General features: G+C 44.9%; 1 protein-coding gene across 1 annotated transcript; it reads right to left on the reverse strand.

Moving 5' to 3' along the window:
• Positions 1-622: 622 nt before the first annotated feature.
• Positions 623-1,178, reverse strand: LOC120669579. Its single transcript, XM_039949367.1, has one exon. It carries the CDS (start codon positions 1,093-1,095, stop codon positions 769-771), a length of 327 nt encoding a protein of 108 aa, XP_039805301.1. The 5' UTR covers positions 1,096-1,178; the 3' UTR covers positions 623-768.
• Positions 1,179-15,719: the final 14,541 nt, after the last annotated feature.

A 15,719-nucleotide genomic window follows, 5' to 3' on the forward strand; every position in this document is an offset into this window, starting at 1 on the left:
CCGACCGGTCAGGCCGGTCGGGCGCAGACAACTTCGCGAAAACCTAGAACCGTGAGCTTGGGAGGGACCCCGTCGGAGCTCGCAGATCTTGGGTTGACTTGGAGTCGGCAGGCCACCTAAGACGCCTTTGAACGTCGTCGAGACGAGCAAATAATAGCACGTGATTGGAAAAGCTAGGGTTTGGAGGGAAAAAAAGGAAAATTGTAAATTGTTTGATTCGATTGGGTAGAAGGACCTCAATCGGCAGTGACCTTTATATTTATAGGTCGGGGAATACGTACCACTTCCAAATTAAGTTACAAATGGATTCCAAAATACAAATTTAACTCTACTCGGACTGCACATGCCCAGACAGATCGGCCCAACCGGTCAGACCGGTCGGCCTCGGTGTTTGCCAATTTTGGCTGCCAACACAGCCTAATCACAAGAACGACTGGAGAAAGAAAGTTCGAAATGAACAGTCTCATGTGCTAAGCTAGCTCCTTGATTTCGCCAATAAGTAGCCTTAGCCTTCATCAATGCCTCGTCAGCTGTCTTACGTTATTAGTACAAGACTACAAGTGGGATGTTCATCAAAAGGAAGAGGAATGAAGTTATAGACTCAGACACAGATCACAGATGCCCGAGAAATGTTTAGATTCAGATAGATTGAAACGCAGTTAAACGTGTTTATGTACATGGGCACGTTCGCACACAACATATATCAGTGAGCAAGTAGTAAAACGCTCGTGATTCATGAAGCCGTGCAGGATCGGACGGAGTTCATCATCAGAAGCCGACGGTGGCCATGGGCCCGAAGGAGGCGGCGTGGGCGCAGTCGACGCCGGCGGGCGCGTGCAGCGCGCCGACGAGCGCGGTGCCCTCGACGAGCTCGCGCAGGGCCTGCTCGTAGCTGGCCCTCAACCGCCGCAGCGCGCGCCGGTACACCGCCGCGAGCCACGGCCACCTCAGCCGCAGCGTGCCAAAGAGCCTCCGCTTCCTCCCCCCGCCGCCGCCGCCACCGAGCCTCACCACCGCCATCCTCTTCCTCCGGCCGCCGCCGCCCGCCTGCTGCGTCGCCCTCCGCCGAGACGACGGCGCCACGCGGAACTGCATGGCCGGTCGATCTGCTGATCTCCCCGCTGCCTCGACCCTGTTATTAGCTGCCGACAATGCCGTTGCAAGAAGCAATGTGTGGTTCTTTCGACGTCTAAGCTAGCTTGCTTTGCTTTGCTTGCAGGTGCGAGTTCTAGTTATAGTACTCCATGATGACCTCCTGTTGATCTGCATGTGAGTGTGAACTGTCTCAGTTCAACACTTCAATTATATTAAGAAAAGAAGTGAGATCTGTCGATTGTAAGTATATGGTTAGTTTACGACGATATATATATATATGCTGTTCAATTTTCCAAGACGAGTCGTTTCTTTCTCTGGAAGGGCAGCGTCCAATGGAGTGCTAAAGGGTCGCAAAAGATTGCTCCTACCATGGGTGGGTGCAGGTATTGTATGACGAGATGGCTTCATCATTCGTCTAAAACAAAGGGCGAGGTGGTTTCACTCGTCACGTCAGGGGTGTTTAGTTGGTGAAAAAGTTTGGATTTAGATATTGGAGCACGTTTTGTTATGACGAGATGGCTTATAAGATTCGTCTCGTCTTAATTAGTTGAAATGTGTAATTAATTATTTTTTCAACTACATTTAATATTTTATACATGTGTCCGAATATTCGATGTGACGGATACTGCACAAACTTTTTTGCTAACTAAACGCGGCCTTAATGCGGAAGGAGACGTCATGAAATGATCTACGCCATGGAATTATTATTGAATTAGAGAGCAAGTGCAGAGAGGTTTGTTAAGAACTGATTGATTGGAACAGGCTGTGTTGGGCGAATAACGACGTCTTTCGAGCAAGAAAAGCTTTCTTCTCTTATTGTTTCCGGGATAAACTCCACTACATAATGCGTTATTTGAACTGATCCCAATCCTCATCATCATTTGTCAGACAGAACATCTATACTATAAAAATTGAAACAATTGAAAATATTTCTCACCAAGATTAGGCCCACCGTACCCCTCACGGAGGCCCCACTTGTCAGGCCAAAAGGTTTGACGAAAGGGAGGGGGAGATTGGTTTCGTCAATGTTTTCCTCCAAAATCCTATTACTTTATACACCAGCAATTTTCTATACCCACCTCTTGTACCCACATATTACTTTCCTTTAGTATACACATATTTTCCTTTGTACATACATTATATTTATGGAAGGAAAAGAAAGACATGTATTTTTATTTGAAGAAATATAAATGGCATTGTTGCTTGATGGTTTTGGAAGGATACTATAATTATTCAGATATTGACATCATTGCTTATGGAAGGAAAAAAAAAGACGTGTATTATTGATGGTTTTGGAAGGATATTAATTGGCATCATTGTTTTATAGAAGGAAAAGAAAGATGTGTATTATTTTTGAAAAGAAAATAAATAATATCATTGCTTGATGGAAGAAAAATTAAATACGTGCCATCTTTCCTAGTATATGTAATAATAATAATCTGAAGAGTTTCTCTCTTCATTGATCTGATGTTCTGTCAATGCGTTGAATATACTCAAGATGATGAAGTTAGTTTGGTCAACTCAGCTCCTAAAAAGAAAGTCCGATCAACGGCCTGCTGAGCTTGCCATCAGCCAGATATGCGAAGAGTCGGAAAAGCAAGCAGGAATCCCTCACAATAGCCCAGTTTAGTTCGTGAAATTTTTTGGATTCAGAAACTATAGCACTTTCATTGTTATTTGGCAATTAATGTCTAATCATAAACTAATTAGGCTTAAAAGATTCATCTCGTTATTTACAGTTAAACTGTGTAATTAATTATTTTTTCAACTACATTTAATACTTCATGCATGTGTTCAAAAATTCGATGTGACAGGAAATCTTGAAAAATTTTGGGAACTAAACATGACCGAAATAGATGGACCTTTTCGTTGCAGACTTGGGCGATTGGATAAAAAAAAATTCCTTAAATGCCATTGAATATTTAACTCATCCCTTATATGCCATCCGATGGCATTGAGTGAATTTTTTTATGTCTATGATATGTGGGTCCAGTGGTATTGAGAGGATGAGTTAATTTTTTAATGGAATTGAGGGAATTTGCTAAAAAAAAACGTTGGAGCTGATACTCTGACAGACAGACAGTGTGAGTTGTAGAAGCGTAGTAGATGCCTCAAGGTAAGGCTAGTTCAGGGCAAGTGTTTGCAAGTACTCCCTCCGTCCAAATTATTAGTCATTTTGACTTTTTTAGATGCATAAGTTTTGCTACATATCTAAACATATAACATATCTAGGTGCATAGCAAAATCGATGTATCTAGAAAAGCTAAAGCGACTAATAATTTGAGACGGAAGGAGTAGATAGCGACTGAAGGATGCGGGACGCAGTGTTGTTTATTTCTCATATGAGCTTAAACTGCAAAAGTTTGTTTCATGAAGGTGAGGTGCTGTGGCTATGCATCAAGGCAAGTTTGCGGTGGCTTGGGCTGCACTGCAAAGACCAACGTAATACGGCGGTCTCAGCGTTCTAGACCTCAAGTTGGCAGTGTTGGCAAGAGTGGCGCTGCGCACAAGATGGTTGTGGTTGCAAAAGACAGAAACTGATCGTATATGGTGCTGCTGGCCTTTGTGCAGTATTTGCATCTTTGGGAACAGTCGCGGAGATACAGCTGTCTGATCAGGAAGATGTTTTCAGATGGAAATGGACGACTGACGGTCGATACTCTGCAAAATCGGCCTATGAGATGATGCACATGGTAGCACCGGAATTCAGGGGGCAGACCAGATATGGAATGTCATGACCTGGGCCTCAGGCCATGTAAGAGAGAGTAATCGGGCCTGCAGGCCTTAGTTATTGGGCCACATGAGCCCGTTTAACTGGCCAAGTCAAGGAGTACTTGAACTTTCTGGCTGAATCTGTACGGAGTATATCCATAAACAATTAACACAAACGATCCCCAGACCGTATATTCTTCCTCCAATTATTCCTCTGTGCTGGCGCTGCCACTATTACAAAAAATCATTAATCGCGATCTTTTGAAAACCGCTTTGAGGCGGACAGAATTTTTAGCCGTCTCGGTTAGTGCTAGAAATTTATTTTTCAATAAAGGAGACGGTTATTGAAACCACCTCGTTTAATCGATTAACTGAGGTAATTATTTTTAAATGCCCGCCTCGGTTAATATCGATTAACCGAGACAGTTTTTCTAACGCAAACGCTTCGGTTAATTGATTAACCGAAGCAGACGTACTATAAAACCCGCCTCCAAAAATAGTGGCCCAACTCTCAACCCACAGAAAGATCTATGTCCATCTTCTACTGGGCTCATATATAATATACCCTTAGGGTTTCCAACTCCCTCCCACAGTTGCCGCCACCTCTTGACTCCCCACAGGCAGCACTCTCTCTCACCGCCAACTCCTTTCTCTTTCCTCTTGGCCCTCCCCCGGCCCCTACTCCGGCGCCCCCCGCCCCCGGAGCTCCCCCTTCCCTCCCCTCCCTCATTGGCGCCGCTCCTCCGTCCCCCCTCACCGGCGTCGCTCCTCCGCCCCCCCTCGTCGGATCTAGCGCGGCGTGGCGGCGGCGGAGCAGGATAGGGGAAGGAGGAGGCTCATCGCGGCGACGGCTCCTTGCGACGGCGGTGGAGGCTGTCACGCAAGCACCGGAGGTTCCTCGCGGTGGCGGCTCCTCCCTCCCCCATCACCGGCGCCGCTACTCCCTCCCCCTCGCTGGATCCAACGCGGTGCGGTGGCTCCCCTTTCTCTCCTCCGCGCGGCATGCCCAGACGCGGCGCGAACCCGGCCGCGGCCCCTGCTCCCTCCGTCGGCACGCTGGCCACGACCCTTGCTCCTCTGCTCGGCCCGAAGCGGAGGTGGCGGCTCGGAGCTGCTACGCCGGTGGAGGACGGCAGATCTGGGGCAGAAACACAGGGGTTACTAATTGACTGAATTTTGTGGTATAGAGGTCTCCAAAAAATTTCAAATCGACAAGGCTGCATCCGGTGGCGGGGAGGTGGATCTGGCGGTGGGCACTGCGGCGAGCGGCGCAGTAGCTCAGATGGGATTGGCGGGCCCTCGATGGGCTTGACGGGCTTTTGTTTTTTTGTATTTTTTAATTCAATTAATCGAGGCGGTTACATTATAAATAACCATCTCGGTCAAAGTATTAACCGAGGCGGTTTTTGCAACAGTCTCGGTTAATGCCACGATTAATTGTAGCCTTCGCTCCGAGGCGGCTGCAAAAACTGCCTCGGTTAATGCTTTTTGACCGTGTCGGTTAAGATTTCGGCGAAGGATCGTAACATTTGGTTATCAGAGAAAGGTTCGATTGCGGATTCATGGATCAGGCCCTAAATTCCATCGCGATTCCTGATTTGGGGGTGAAATTGGTGGAAAAGTTTTCTTCCGATTTGCTCACGATTCGTTGGATTTCGACGTGGTTGGCCGTGCGAAACGAGCAACTCAGCTGAGCTTATTCGCTCTGACAAGCACTCCACCATCACCAGCTAGCACTCTGCCCACTCCATCACCAAAATCCATCAATTCGTCCAACCCTAAACACAACCTCACCACCACAACTCGTTGCCGCCGACCACCATGTCCACCGCAATTGACCATGACCTCATCGTTGCTGAGCTCGTTGAGATGAGAAGAAATTTGAGCAGGCGTATGAAAAAAATTGGAGGAGCTATGGCGCGCCAAGCCTGCGGTGTCTGCGACACCTTCATTGGCGTCCACGGCCTCAATTGGTTCATCAGCGCCCCCAACCCCATGCACCACCGCCGCATCGACGGCGTCGACGTCCTCCACCTCGACCACTGCGCCCACTACTCTGACCCTCAACACTACTGCCACGCCATCCAGTGAGCTCAAGGCACCATCCCCCTCGTCGCCCTCGTCACTGGGACTGTTGACGCTCGATAATGATCCACTTTGAGCGTCATTTTGAGCATAAAATCATAAGAACTAAAGTCTCATGCTTACATGTTTTATCTAAAAAGGGTCAATTCCGCGTTTCTCCCTTGATATTGCTATATCGGAATTTGGCCAGAAATGCAGGTAAATGCTCTAAGCTCCAAGTTATAAAACCTGACCAGACGAAGTACGCCAGTTAGTCTCCCATGGATCAGAGCAGACCGTTAGCTCCTGCATGAGCGCATAAAATATGAGCGTCAACGTTAGTGGTAGGAGTTATTAGTAACAAATTCCACAAAGTGTTGGTGAATATTTGTGTGCAGGTTGCTTAACCATGGAAATGAGAAGGAAACACACCTTGATAGCAAGATAAACACATCATCAATCCAAGGTGACATCCTCTCGGCGAACCAGATGCATTCACGAGGATCCAGGAGCCCACCAGAGGGGCTATAGCGATCTTGGGACCTTCCAAGCAGCTTCCAGACCGAAGGAGAGGCCATTTGGCCATATGCACAAGTCGGCCGGCCATAGGAAGGTGCCTCTGACCTTCGTCTTCCACATGTCGTCTCTTCATTGGATGGAGCAAAGTTGGTTCCATGTGATTGGCGGTTCGTCTCCCGGCCGAGCACCATGAATCCCCTCTATAAATATGAGGGGAGGGGGTTCAAATGGAGAGACACAACACATTCACTCTCTTCTCACTTTTGAGTTGGAGGCTCTCCTTGGAAGCCTTGTGGTGGCTAAGTAGAGTTTAGGGGTAGAGGTACATAGGAGGGGCGTCGGTCTGTCGACACTCTTCTCCAATTAGTACATCTATGAGAGTGAGGGGAAGCTAGGGAGGTGTCGGGATTGTCGACACTCGGTGTTCTTCTTCAGCTTGTACCTCGACGGATGGTTATCAATAATAGTAAGTGTTCATGATCTTCTTTGTGCTTTAGTTTTTTAGTCAAGTTAGTGCTAGTACGCTAGTTGTTTATGGGATCAATAGTTCACTAGTTGAGTGGATGCCTCTAGAGTAGGACTCCCGATAAAGAAAGATGATACTGATCGGCTCTAGAGTTAGTAGAGGACTGTGTAGACATGGTGTCTAGACTAGATCCTACCTGTTGATTGTTGCGACATCCCACAGTTTGTAGAGGTAGTCTGTAGGTGGTGACATTCCTGTCATGTGTCATTGTAATCCTCCATGTTTGGATGTGCGACAGTAGGCTATATCAGAACTTCTGGTTTACCCAGGGGAAGCTGAAACCCGAAGTAAACAACTAGTAGCTCTATTTTACCTTTGATTCTTGCCCTTAGAAATCCTCTCAACCTCTTTCCTCTTTGGTAGTGTGGTGCCCTTGGATGAAGTCAAGCCTTAAATAATATACTCACGTTCCCTGTGGATACGATACCCTGGAATATTCTTGGGTGAAAGCTTCGATGATATCCGTGTGCTTGCGGATTCTATTCGTGACACTCACAAGTGTCAACAGCAACCTGGCTCCGAGCACGTCAACCGCGGTACCAACCATCCCACTGCCCGCTACAACTACTGCGCCACCACCCACTCTGGCACCAGCTACCCCGAGTAAGCGGAGGAGATCTTCACCACCACAACCCTGCTCGAAAACATGCCTGACCCGTGGCATCGATTTGCTTAAGCCTGTGAACACCATCACCTCCATCTTGACTGGACCACCAACCTTGTTTCACTTCTTTGCTGATTCATCATTGGATGCCAACAAGGGCTTCTCACTTGAGTTCATGCCATGCAAGTACATCACAAATTTCAACTTTGCATACTCAGTTGGTGACGTTCTCTTGTGCCTTGCTATTGATGGACACGAGGTTCAGATCTAGGAATTGACCCCTCATGGTTCAGTGATACTGGAGCCACATTGTGTGATGATATGGTTGGCATAGGACCTTTGCCACCACCTAAGCAACACTATCACATTTTGCTTCGTGAAACTATTAAGTGCAGCTTATGGCTGCCTTTCAGTAACGATTGGGTTACTTAACAACAAAGACCACCGTAGCCACCTCCTCAGTTGGACAGGAACAACTTACTTACTGATAGTGTTCAGCTTTGACCCATTCCTTCACAAAACTTCACTAGTAGTGATACAATGGTAGTTTGCAGTTCAGCCAGCCAGTTCACAGGGAAACTTATATTTGCTGATATCAGCGGAGAGTCTTGGCAGTATTGGCTCGAGTCACATGAAACTGCAGTACAACTTGGTGGAATGAAATGGAAGGATACTAGACAATCACAGTTTAGTGTTGGTATAAATGTGCACTGCAGAAAATAGGTGAGCATTTTAGCATCTTCACTGATATCAAAATCTTGGTTGTATTGCAAGCATGTTCTGTCAAGTGTTGTTGGATACAACAGGAAATTTCTTGGCCACTATGTATAATGGAATGTTGGTTTGGAGAGGGACTTTTAGTGATCACAACCTTGCAATTATTTTGGCAGTGCTCCACAAAAGGAGTAGAATTTCTATTTCTCAGGCAAACACATGAACATATGCAAAGGTTCCAAGTTTTTGGTATGGCCAACTTTTCAATTGCCTCTATCATTGTTCAAACCAGTTAAGCCAGCATGGTCGTGTGCTATTTCTTTGTTAGCAACTGTTATGATTATTAATCTCAAAACGGGAGGCATGAGCATTGCTGCACTATCATGTTTTTGGATATTCCTATTATATCTACAAGACATTATTGTGAGAACTCAGGATAGAAATATTTTGCAAAGTATTGCAGCTGGAATTGGTGCGAGATTGGATCTTTAGTGTTCTACTTGCTCCAAGTCATTTCCATGCTTGTTATCTTATCTGGTGGTGATGGCATATTACTTATACATGTTCCATCAAGTGTCTGGCTGCAGATGTGTTGCAAAGAGGTACAAGGTGTCTGCTATAATGGTGATTCTTCAGTGGTATTCAATAGAGATATTAGTAAGATACTATTGTTTGTGCTATTGCTTAGTTTGATTCACTGGCACTTCAGTAAGCTATGGAGGCCACCAAGGCTACCTCTAGTTCAAAATTCCTTTCAAGAGGTTTATTGAACCTGTACTGACCAAGCAGCATAGCAGAAGCGTGGTAGAAAGATTTCTGTGGATGATTTTTGTGCATGTTCTGTCAGAATGTGTGTTTTCGATGGAGATGTCAAGTGAACACATGATGAAAGTCTCTACGAGCTTATTGTTGTGCAATATTTCTGCAATTCAAGAGATGTGTAGTTTGGCTAGTCCTGATGCCATCATTCCTATCAGATTCATCTATCTCTGTGTTCTGAACTGCATCACGTGCATTAACAAGAATAAACATACAGTTTATGGATCAAGAAGCATGTCTGATGAGGGGAGGACAACGACCACGACAACCTATTCCATTGGAAATAGTACATTCCAAGCTGACTGGGAAAAGCCTTGTAATTGTATTGAGTTATATTCTAAAGTTGCAATTGGTGATGGAGCACAACTACAAATCACTTCATTGAGGTTTGTCTCGTGGGATGCTGATGCACTAAGACCTGACAGTGGTACTATGATTTTTCTAGACAACTGCAGAACCCATGGATGCATGCTACATGCCAGTATATCAAGCAGCAACACCTCAAGAAATTCTAGCAATGTTCCGTTCCGGCTGACACTTTGGCTACTTCAGTTTTATTCTCAGGTTGTGGACAATCCATGAGTAGTGGTAATAAGATGGAACTACTGGCATGGTCTACTGGGTCTCAAAAAAATTTAGTTTTACCCCCACAAGTTGTGGATTGAGTGCATTTGCAGGAGTACTGCCACGAAGAGATACTAGGTTCACAGCTTGAGGGCAAGCTGTGCCTTAAGGGGTAGGGGATGTCATGACCCGGGCCTCGGGCCATGTATGAGTGAGTAATCGAGCTTGCGAGCCTTAGTTATTGGGCCACATGAGCCCGTGTAATTGACCAAGTTGAGGAGTACTTGAACCCTTTGGCTGACCTGTACGGGGTATTGATGAACAATTAACACAAACTATCCCCAAACAGTATCTTCTTCCACCAATTCTTCCTCTGTGCCAGCGCTGCCGAGCTGATCCGCCGTGTGTCATGCCGGCGAACCCCTCTAGTTATCCAAGAATCGTGACATGGAAGTCCTGGGCGCCAACAAAAGTCAAGTTCTTCATGTGGTTGGCTTTGAGGTAACATCTGTGGACGGCTGACAGACGAAGATAGCACTGTCTAGAGGTGCACGACAATTGTTGGTTGTGTGATCAGGAGTTGGCATCAACAGACCACCTCTTAGTTAGCTGTGCATTCTCCAAGGAAGTTTGGTTGGGGAATGGTGGTCACACCTCCAGCAGTTATAGGGAACTGATCGAAGACACGGGCTCAATACTTTGTTCATGCTCACGACATGGCATAGTTGGAAGGATAGGAAAGCACGGCTGTTCCAAGACCACTTACGTCAGGACGCATCGCTCTGGGCAACAGTAGGAGAAAGACATCTGGGTGCTTGGTTGTTCAGTTGGGCAAGTAATCCGATAGTGTAGTCTGTGCCAGCTCCTTGGGTCATGCTTTTCCTGTAATATCGGCTTTGTAGGAGCTGTACATGGTGCAAACCATGGCTTGATGCGCCGTTGAGACGTGGCTCAAGATACACCGTACTTCCTTTTTCTTAATGTAATGATACACAACTCTCCTGCCTATTTGAGAAAAAAAATATTCTATTCTAGAAAATAAGAAATAGTTTTTTATTTTTTAAGTGCAACCATGCCATCTAAAAATTGATAAGCAAAATTTTTTCTACGAATCACTACGGACGTTGACGCTCACATCCACACACCAACACTTATCCCTATGAATACACGCATACAGTCCTACCCCTATGGGAACCTATAAGAGAATGAGCCGGCAGGTTCTCAAGATTGACGAAGTCGGCATAGGTTTCTCGCTGTTAATAGGTATGCCGCCTACTGCTAATAAAATAACACTAGCTAAATCCTGAAATAGATCTAGAAAAATACGAGCATCCGTGCCAAGTGTAGGACTCAAACTCGGATGAGCTACGCTCAGTTTGCAACAACCAATTACTTCATGTGCATTGAGTTCAAACATTTTGAAAAGGGGATATGCAGAACTGTGTATGCTCCGACGAAGTCATATGATCTTATCCATTTAAAATGGAAAATCATGCTCTGCCAAAACCGCCATAACAAATCATATCTGTTCTGAACAAACTTAACTTATCTCAACTGATACCAAATTCTATCGAGTCTCTAAACTGCACTCTAATAGGAACATCACACTTATATCAGCAATTTCGCATGCACTTTGTGTTTGCTAATTTCTCAATGACACGTCTCACCCTAATGTCGTGGAGGAAAAGAAATGTTGAAAGAAAAGAGAACGTGGAATCTGTGGGCTACTGGGTCCATGACCCGTACATACAAGCCCATATCGTGCACATTGTAAGCCATAAGCACAACTGCCAATCAAGCCTGTTGACACAGAATTGCGCCAACACACTCGAGTGCGCTAGAACGCGCGAACGATCGTCAAAACGATCAACACCCGCGAAACCCTGGGCGGACCGGTCTGACCGGTTTCGCCGACCGGTCTGACCGGTGCAGGCAGGGGCTCGCTGGAAACCTAGAACAGCGAGCTCGGGAGGGACCCCGTCGGAGCTTGTGATCGTAGGGTTGCTCTGAGGTCGGCAGGCCACTCAGAACGTCTTCAAACGCCGCCGGGACGAAGGAAGAAAGCAATCTAGGGTTGGAAAAGACTAGGGTTTGAGAGGTAAAAGTAATGCGATATTTTGATTGATTCGATTGGGAATAACCTCAATCGGCCTTAGCCTTTATATTTATAGGCCGGGGAAGACGTACCCCTTCACGAGTAGGATTACATGAGGACTCTTTACAAAAAAAACCTAATTCTACTCAGACTGTACAGACCCGACCGGTCAGACCGGTCGGCCTCAGCATATGCCAAATTTGGCTGTCAACATATGCCCCCTTGCTTTTTGGTGAGTTTCACAAGCCAAAAAACAAGAACTATCCTGATGTACATGTTTTACACAGAGCATACAAGTCCTAAAACAAAACTAAGGGCGATATATAATACCGGCCGTCTCTGTCTTCATGCACTTTGCCATATGCTAGGATAAAATTTCTTCAAGTACCTCCCGTTGATAGCTCTAGGTAGACGCTCACCTTGCACCGTCTCCATCATATATGAATTACCGGAGATAACCTTGATAATCTTGTAGGGACCCTCCCAACTTGGTGACCATTTGCCAAACTTGTTGCTTTTCATCCCAAGAGGCAAAATTGTCTTCCAAACTAGATCTCCAACCTGAAAAGATTTAAGTTTTTACCTTCTTGTTGTAGGCTCTAGCCACCCGAAGCTTGTCCTTTTCAATTTCCTTCAAAGCATTCAAACGCTTGTCGGTCACCTCATCAATATTATCCATCATCATATCATGATAATCAACAGCGGAGAGGTCATTTTATTTTGCTAATCTATATATGTCCAGATTCACCTCAACGGGTAAAACGGCCTCTTGACCATACACAAGCTCAAAAGGAGTAACCTTAGTAGCACCATGTCTAGATATACGATGAGCCCATAATGCTTCGGATAGCACTTCATGCCACCTCCTAGGATTTTCTTCTATCTTCTTCTTGACAAGTTTGATCAAAATCTTATTACTAGACTCGGCCTGCCCATTGGCCTAAGCATAGTATGGAGAGAAATTGAGCAATTTAATCTTGTAAGATTCGGCAAAGGCACGCACCTCTTTTGATATAAATGAAGTACCTTGATCCGTTGTCAAAGTTTGTGGAATGCCGAATCTATGAATAATATGCTCAGTAATAAACTCAATTACCTCTTTATGCGTCATATTCTTCAAAGGAACCGCTTCGGTCAATTTAGTGAAATAATCCGTAGCAACCAACACGAAGCGATGCCCCTTTGAAGATGGAGGATTAATTTGTCCAATGAAGTCCAACCCCCAACCTCGGAACGGCCATGGTTTAATAATAGGATGCATCAACGCAGTAGGCACCAATTGCAAATCACCAAACCGCTGACATTCTTCACATCCTTTATAGTACTTGAAACAATCGGATAGCATTGTGGGCCAATAAAAACCGGCTCTTCTAAGTAACCACTTCATCTTAGGAGCCGATTGATGAGTACCACAAATACCTTCATGAACCTCATCCATAGCAATCCGGGCCTGATCCGAGTCTAAACATTTGAGGAGCAAATCTTCGGCAGTCCGACGATAAAGTTCATCGTCAATTAAAACATACTTGAAAGCCAAACGCCGAATATTCCTCTCTGCGCCACGACCAGGATCCCTCAAATACGACATAAGAGGAACTCTCCAATCCTAGGCTTTGGCCGAGACAATTAAATCATCTTTTTTGGCCGAATTAGAACCAGCAACAGCATCACCGGTCAGACCGCAGAGACCGGTTTGACCGGTCTGGGCGGTCAAACCGGTTTCGCTGACCGGTCGGACCGGTGCGTCCAGAACCAGGCACTCGGCTTTCGTTTGCATCAGCTTGCGAATGTTGAAATATTTTTTCGTAACATTATAGCCAGATGCTTGTTGCGCCAGAGTATTTGCCTTTCCATTCTCCTCCCTCGGAATATGTTTGATAATAAATTCATTGAAAGAGGAAATAATATCGAGGCATTTATCAAGATATGCATTTAGAGAACCATTATAACACTGGCATACCTTAGATACTTGCTGCACTACCAGAAGAGAATCTCCAAAGGCTTCAACATGCTTCACGCCCATGGATTGCAAGAATTCCAAGCCAAATAGAAGAGCCTCATATTCAACTTGGTTATTTGTGCACTCTTCTTCCAATCGGTTTGAAAATTCAAAAACAGCACCATTCGGAGAAATAAGAACAGCACCAATCCCTTGACCATCATCACAAACCGATCCATCAAAGTACAACTTCCACGGTGTGCAAGTAATATAGCCGACTTCTAAATCATGCTTGTCACTAATCCGATGCTCAACAATAAAATCCGCTACAATTTGGTCTCTCATAGATTTTAAAGGTTCACAAGCCAAATCATACTCAACCAAAGCATAAGCCCACTTACCGATTCTACCACTCAAAATCGGTTTCTGTAACATATGTTTGATCACATCGGTTTGACATACTACTATACAAGTACTAGATAATAGATAATGTCTCAATTTGGTACAAGCATAATAAAGAGACAAACATAACTTCTCAATAAATGTATACCTCGTCTCTGAATGAATAAGTCGTCGGCTTAAATATGTAACAATATATTCCTTCCCTTCGGTCTCTTGAGTCAAAACTGCCCCAATAACCTTGTCTTCAGCAGCTACATAAAGTCTGAAAGGCACTCCTCTCCTAGGCGCTTTGAGTATGGGTGGTGAAGACAAATAAATCTTGATCTTCTCAAATGCTTCTTGCTGTTTTGCCCACCAAGTAAATTCGATTTCATCTTTCAACCGAAGAATAGGAGTAAAAGCATCGATCTTCCCGGACAGGTTAGATATAAATCTTCTCAAGAAATTTACCTTGCCCAAGAACTTCTGTAAATCCTTCTTGCATGTAGGGGCTTCGATCTTCTTCATGGCTTCAATTCTCTTAGGATCAATCTCTATTCCCTTCTCATGAATAATGAAGCCAAGAAACTTTCCAGCCGATACACCAAAAACACATTTGAGTGGATTCATCTTTAAACCATACCGGCGCATCCTTTCAAGAGCAATTCTTAAATCGGCTAAATGATGATCTAAGCCGGCCGATTTAATAACAATATCATCAATATATACTTCCAAGATGACACCAATCAAATCATGGAAGATTAAATTCATAGCTCTTTGATAAGTAGCACCCGCATTTTTCAAACCAAAAGTCATAACCACCCACTCAAATAAGCCGACAAATCCCGGACATCTAAAGGCCATTTTAGATATATCTTCTTCGGCCATAAATATTTGATTGTAACCGGCGTTACCATCAAGAAAACTAATGACATGATATCCGGAAGCTTCGTTGATCAACATATCGGCTATAGGCATAGGATATTCATCCTTGGGAGTAGCTTTATTAAGATCTCTAAAATCAATGCATACTCTAATTTTCCCCGAATCCTTTTTCTCAACGGGCACAATATTAGAGATCCAATCAGCATAACGACAAGACCGAATAAATCCAGCATCAAGCAAATGATTAATTTCAGTTTTAATTCGGTCATAAATAATGGGATTGAAACGCATAACCGGTTGTTTATAAGGTCTAAAACCGGCTTTAATTGGTAAACGATGCTCAACAAGATCACGACTCAAACCAGGCATTTCATGATACTCCCAAGCAAAACAATCAATATATTCCTTCAATAAATTAATCAAATCAGCTTTATATTCAGCCGATAAATTTTTGTTTCCAAAAATCGGTCTAGGAATAGTTCCATCACCAATATCTACCTTTTCTAAAGGATCGTCCGATGTAAACCCTTAACCCAGCTTATCTAGATCATCAGAATCTTCAATGGCTTCACATATATCGTTCGTGCGCGCCCGATATTGATCTAGCCTCTGCTGCTGCCACTCTGCGTTGGACCGGTCTGACCGGTCGGAGTGTCCGGTCTGACCGGTCGGCCCTGTGCGCCGAACGGGACAGGACCGGTCTGACCGGTCGGCACGGGCGGTCTGACCGGTCTCTTCTGGAGCTTCTGTTGTACTCATCTGATTTATATTAAATGATTTAGCCGATTATCCATCGGCTTTA

Source organism: Panicum virgatum, chromosome 4N (assembly GCF_016808335.1).
Source record: "Panicum virgatum strain AP13 chromosome 4N, P.virgatum_v5, whole genome shotgun sequence".
Taxonomy (NCBI): Eukaryota; Viridiplantae; Streptophyta; class Magnoliopsida; order Poales; family Poaceae; genus Panicum; species Panicum virgatum.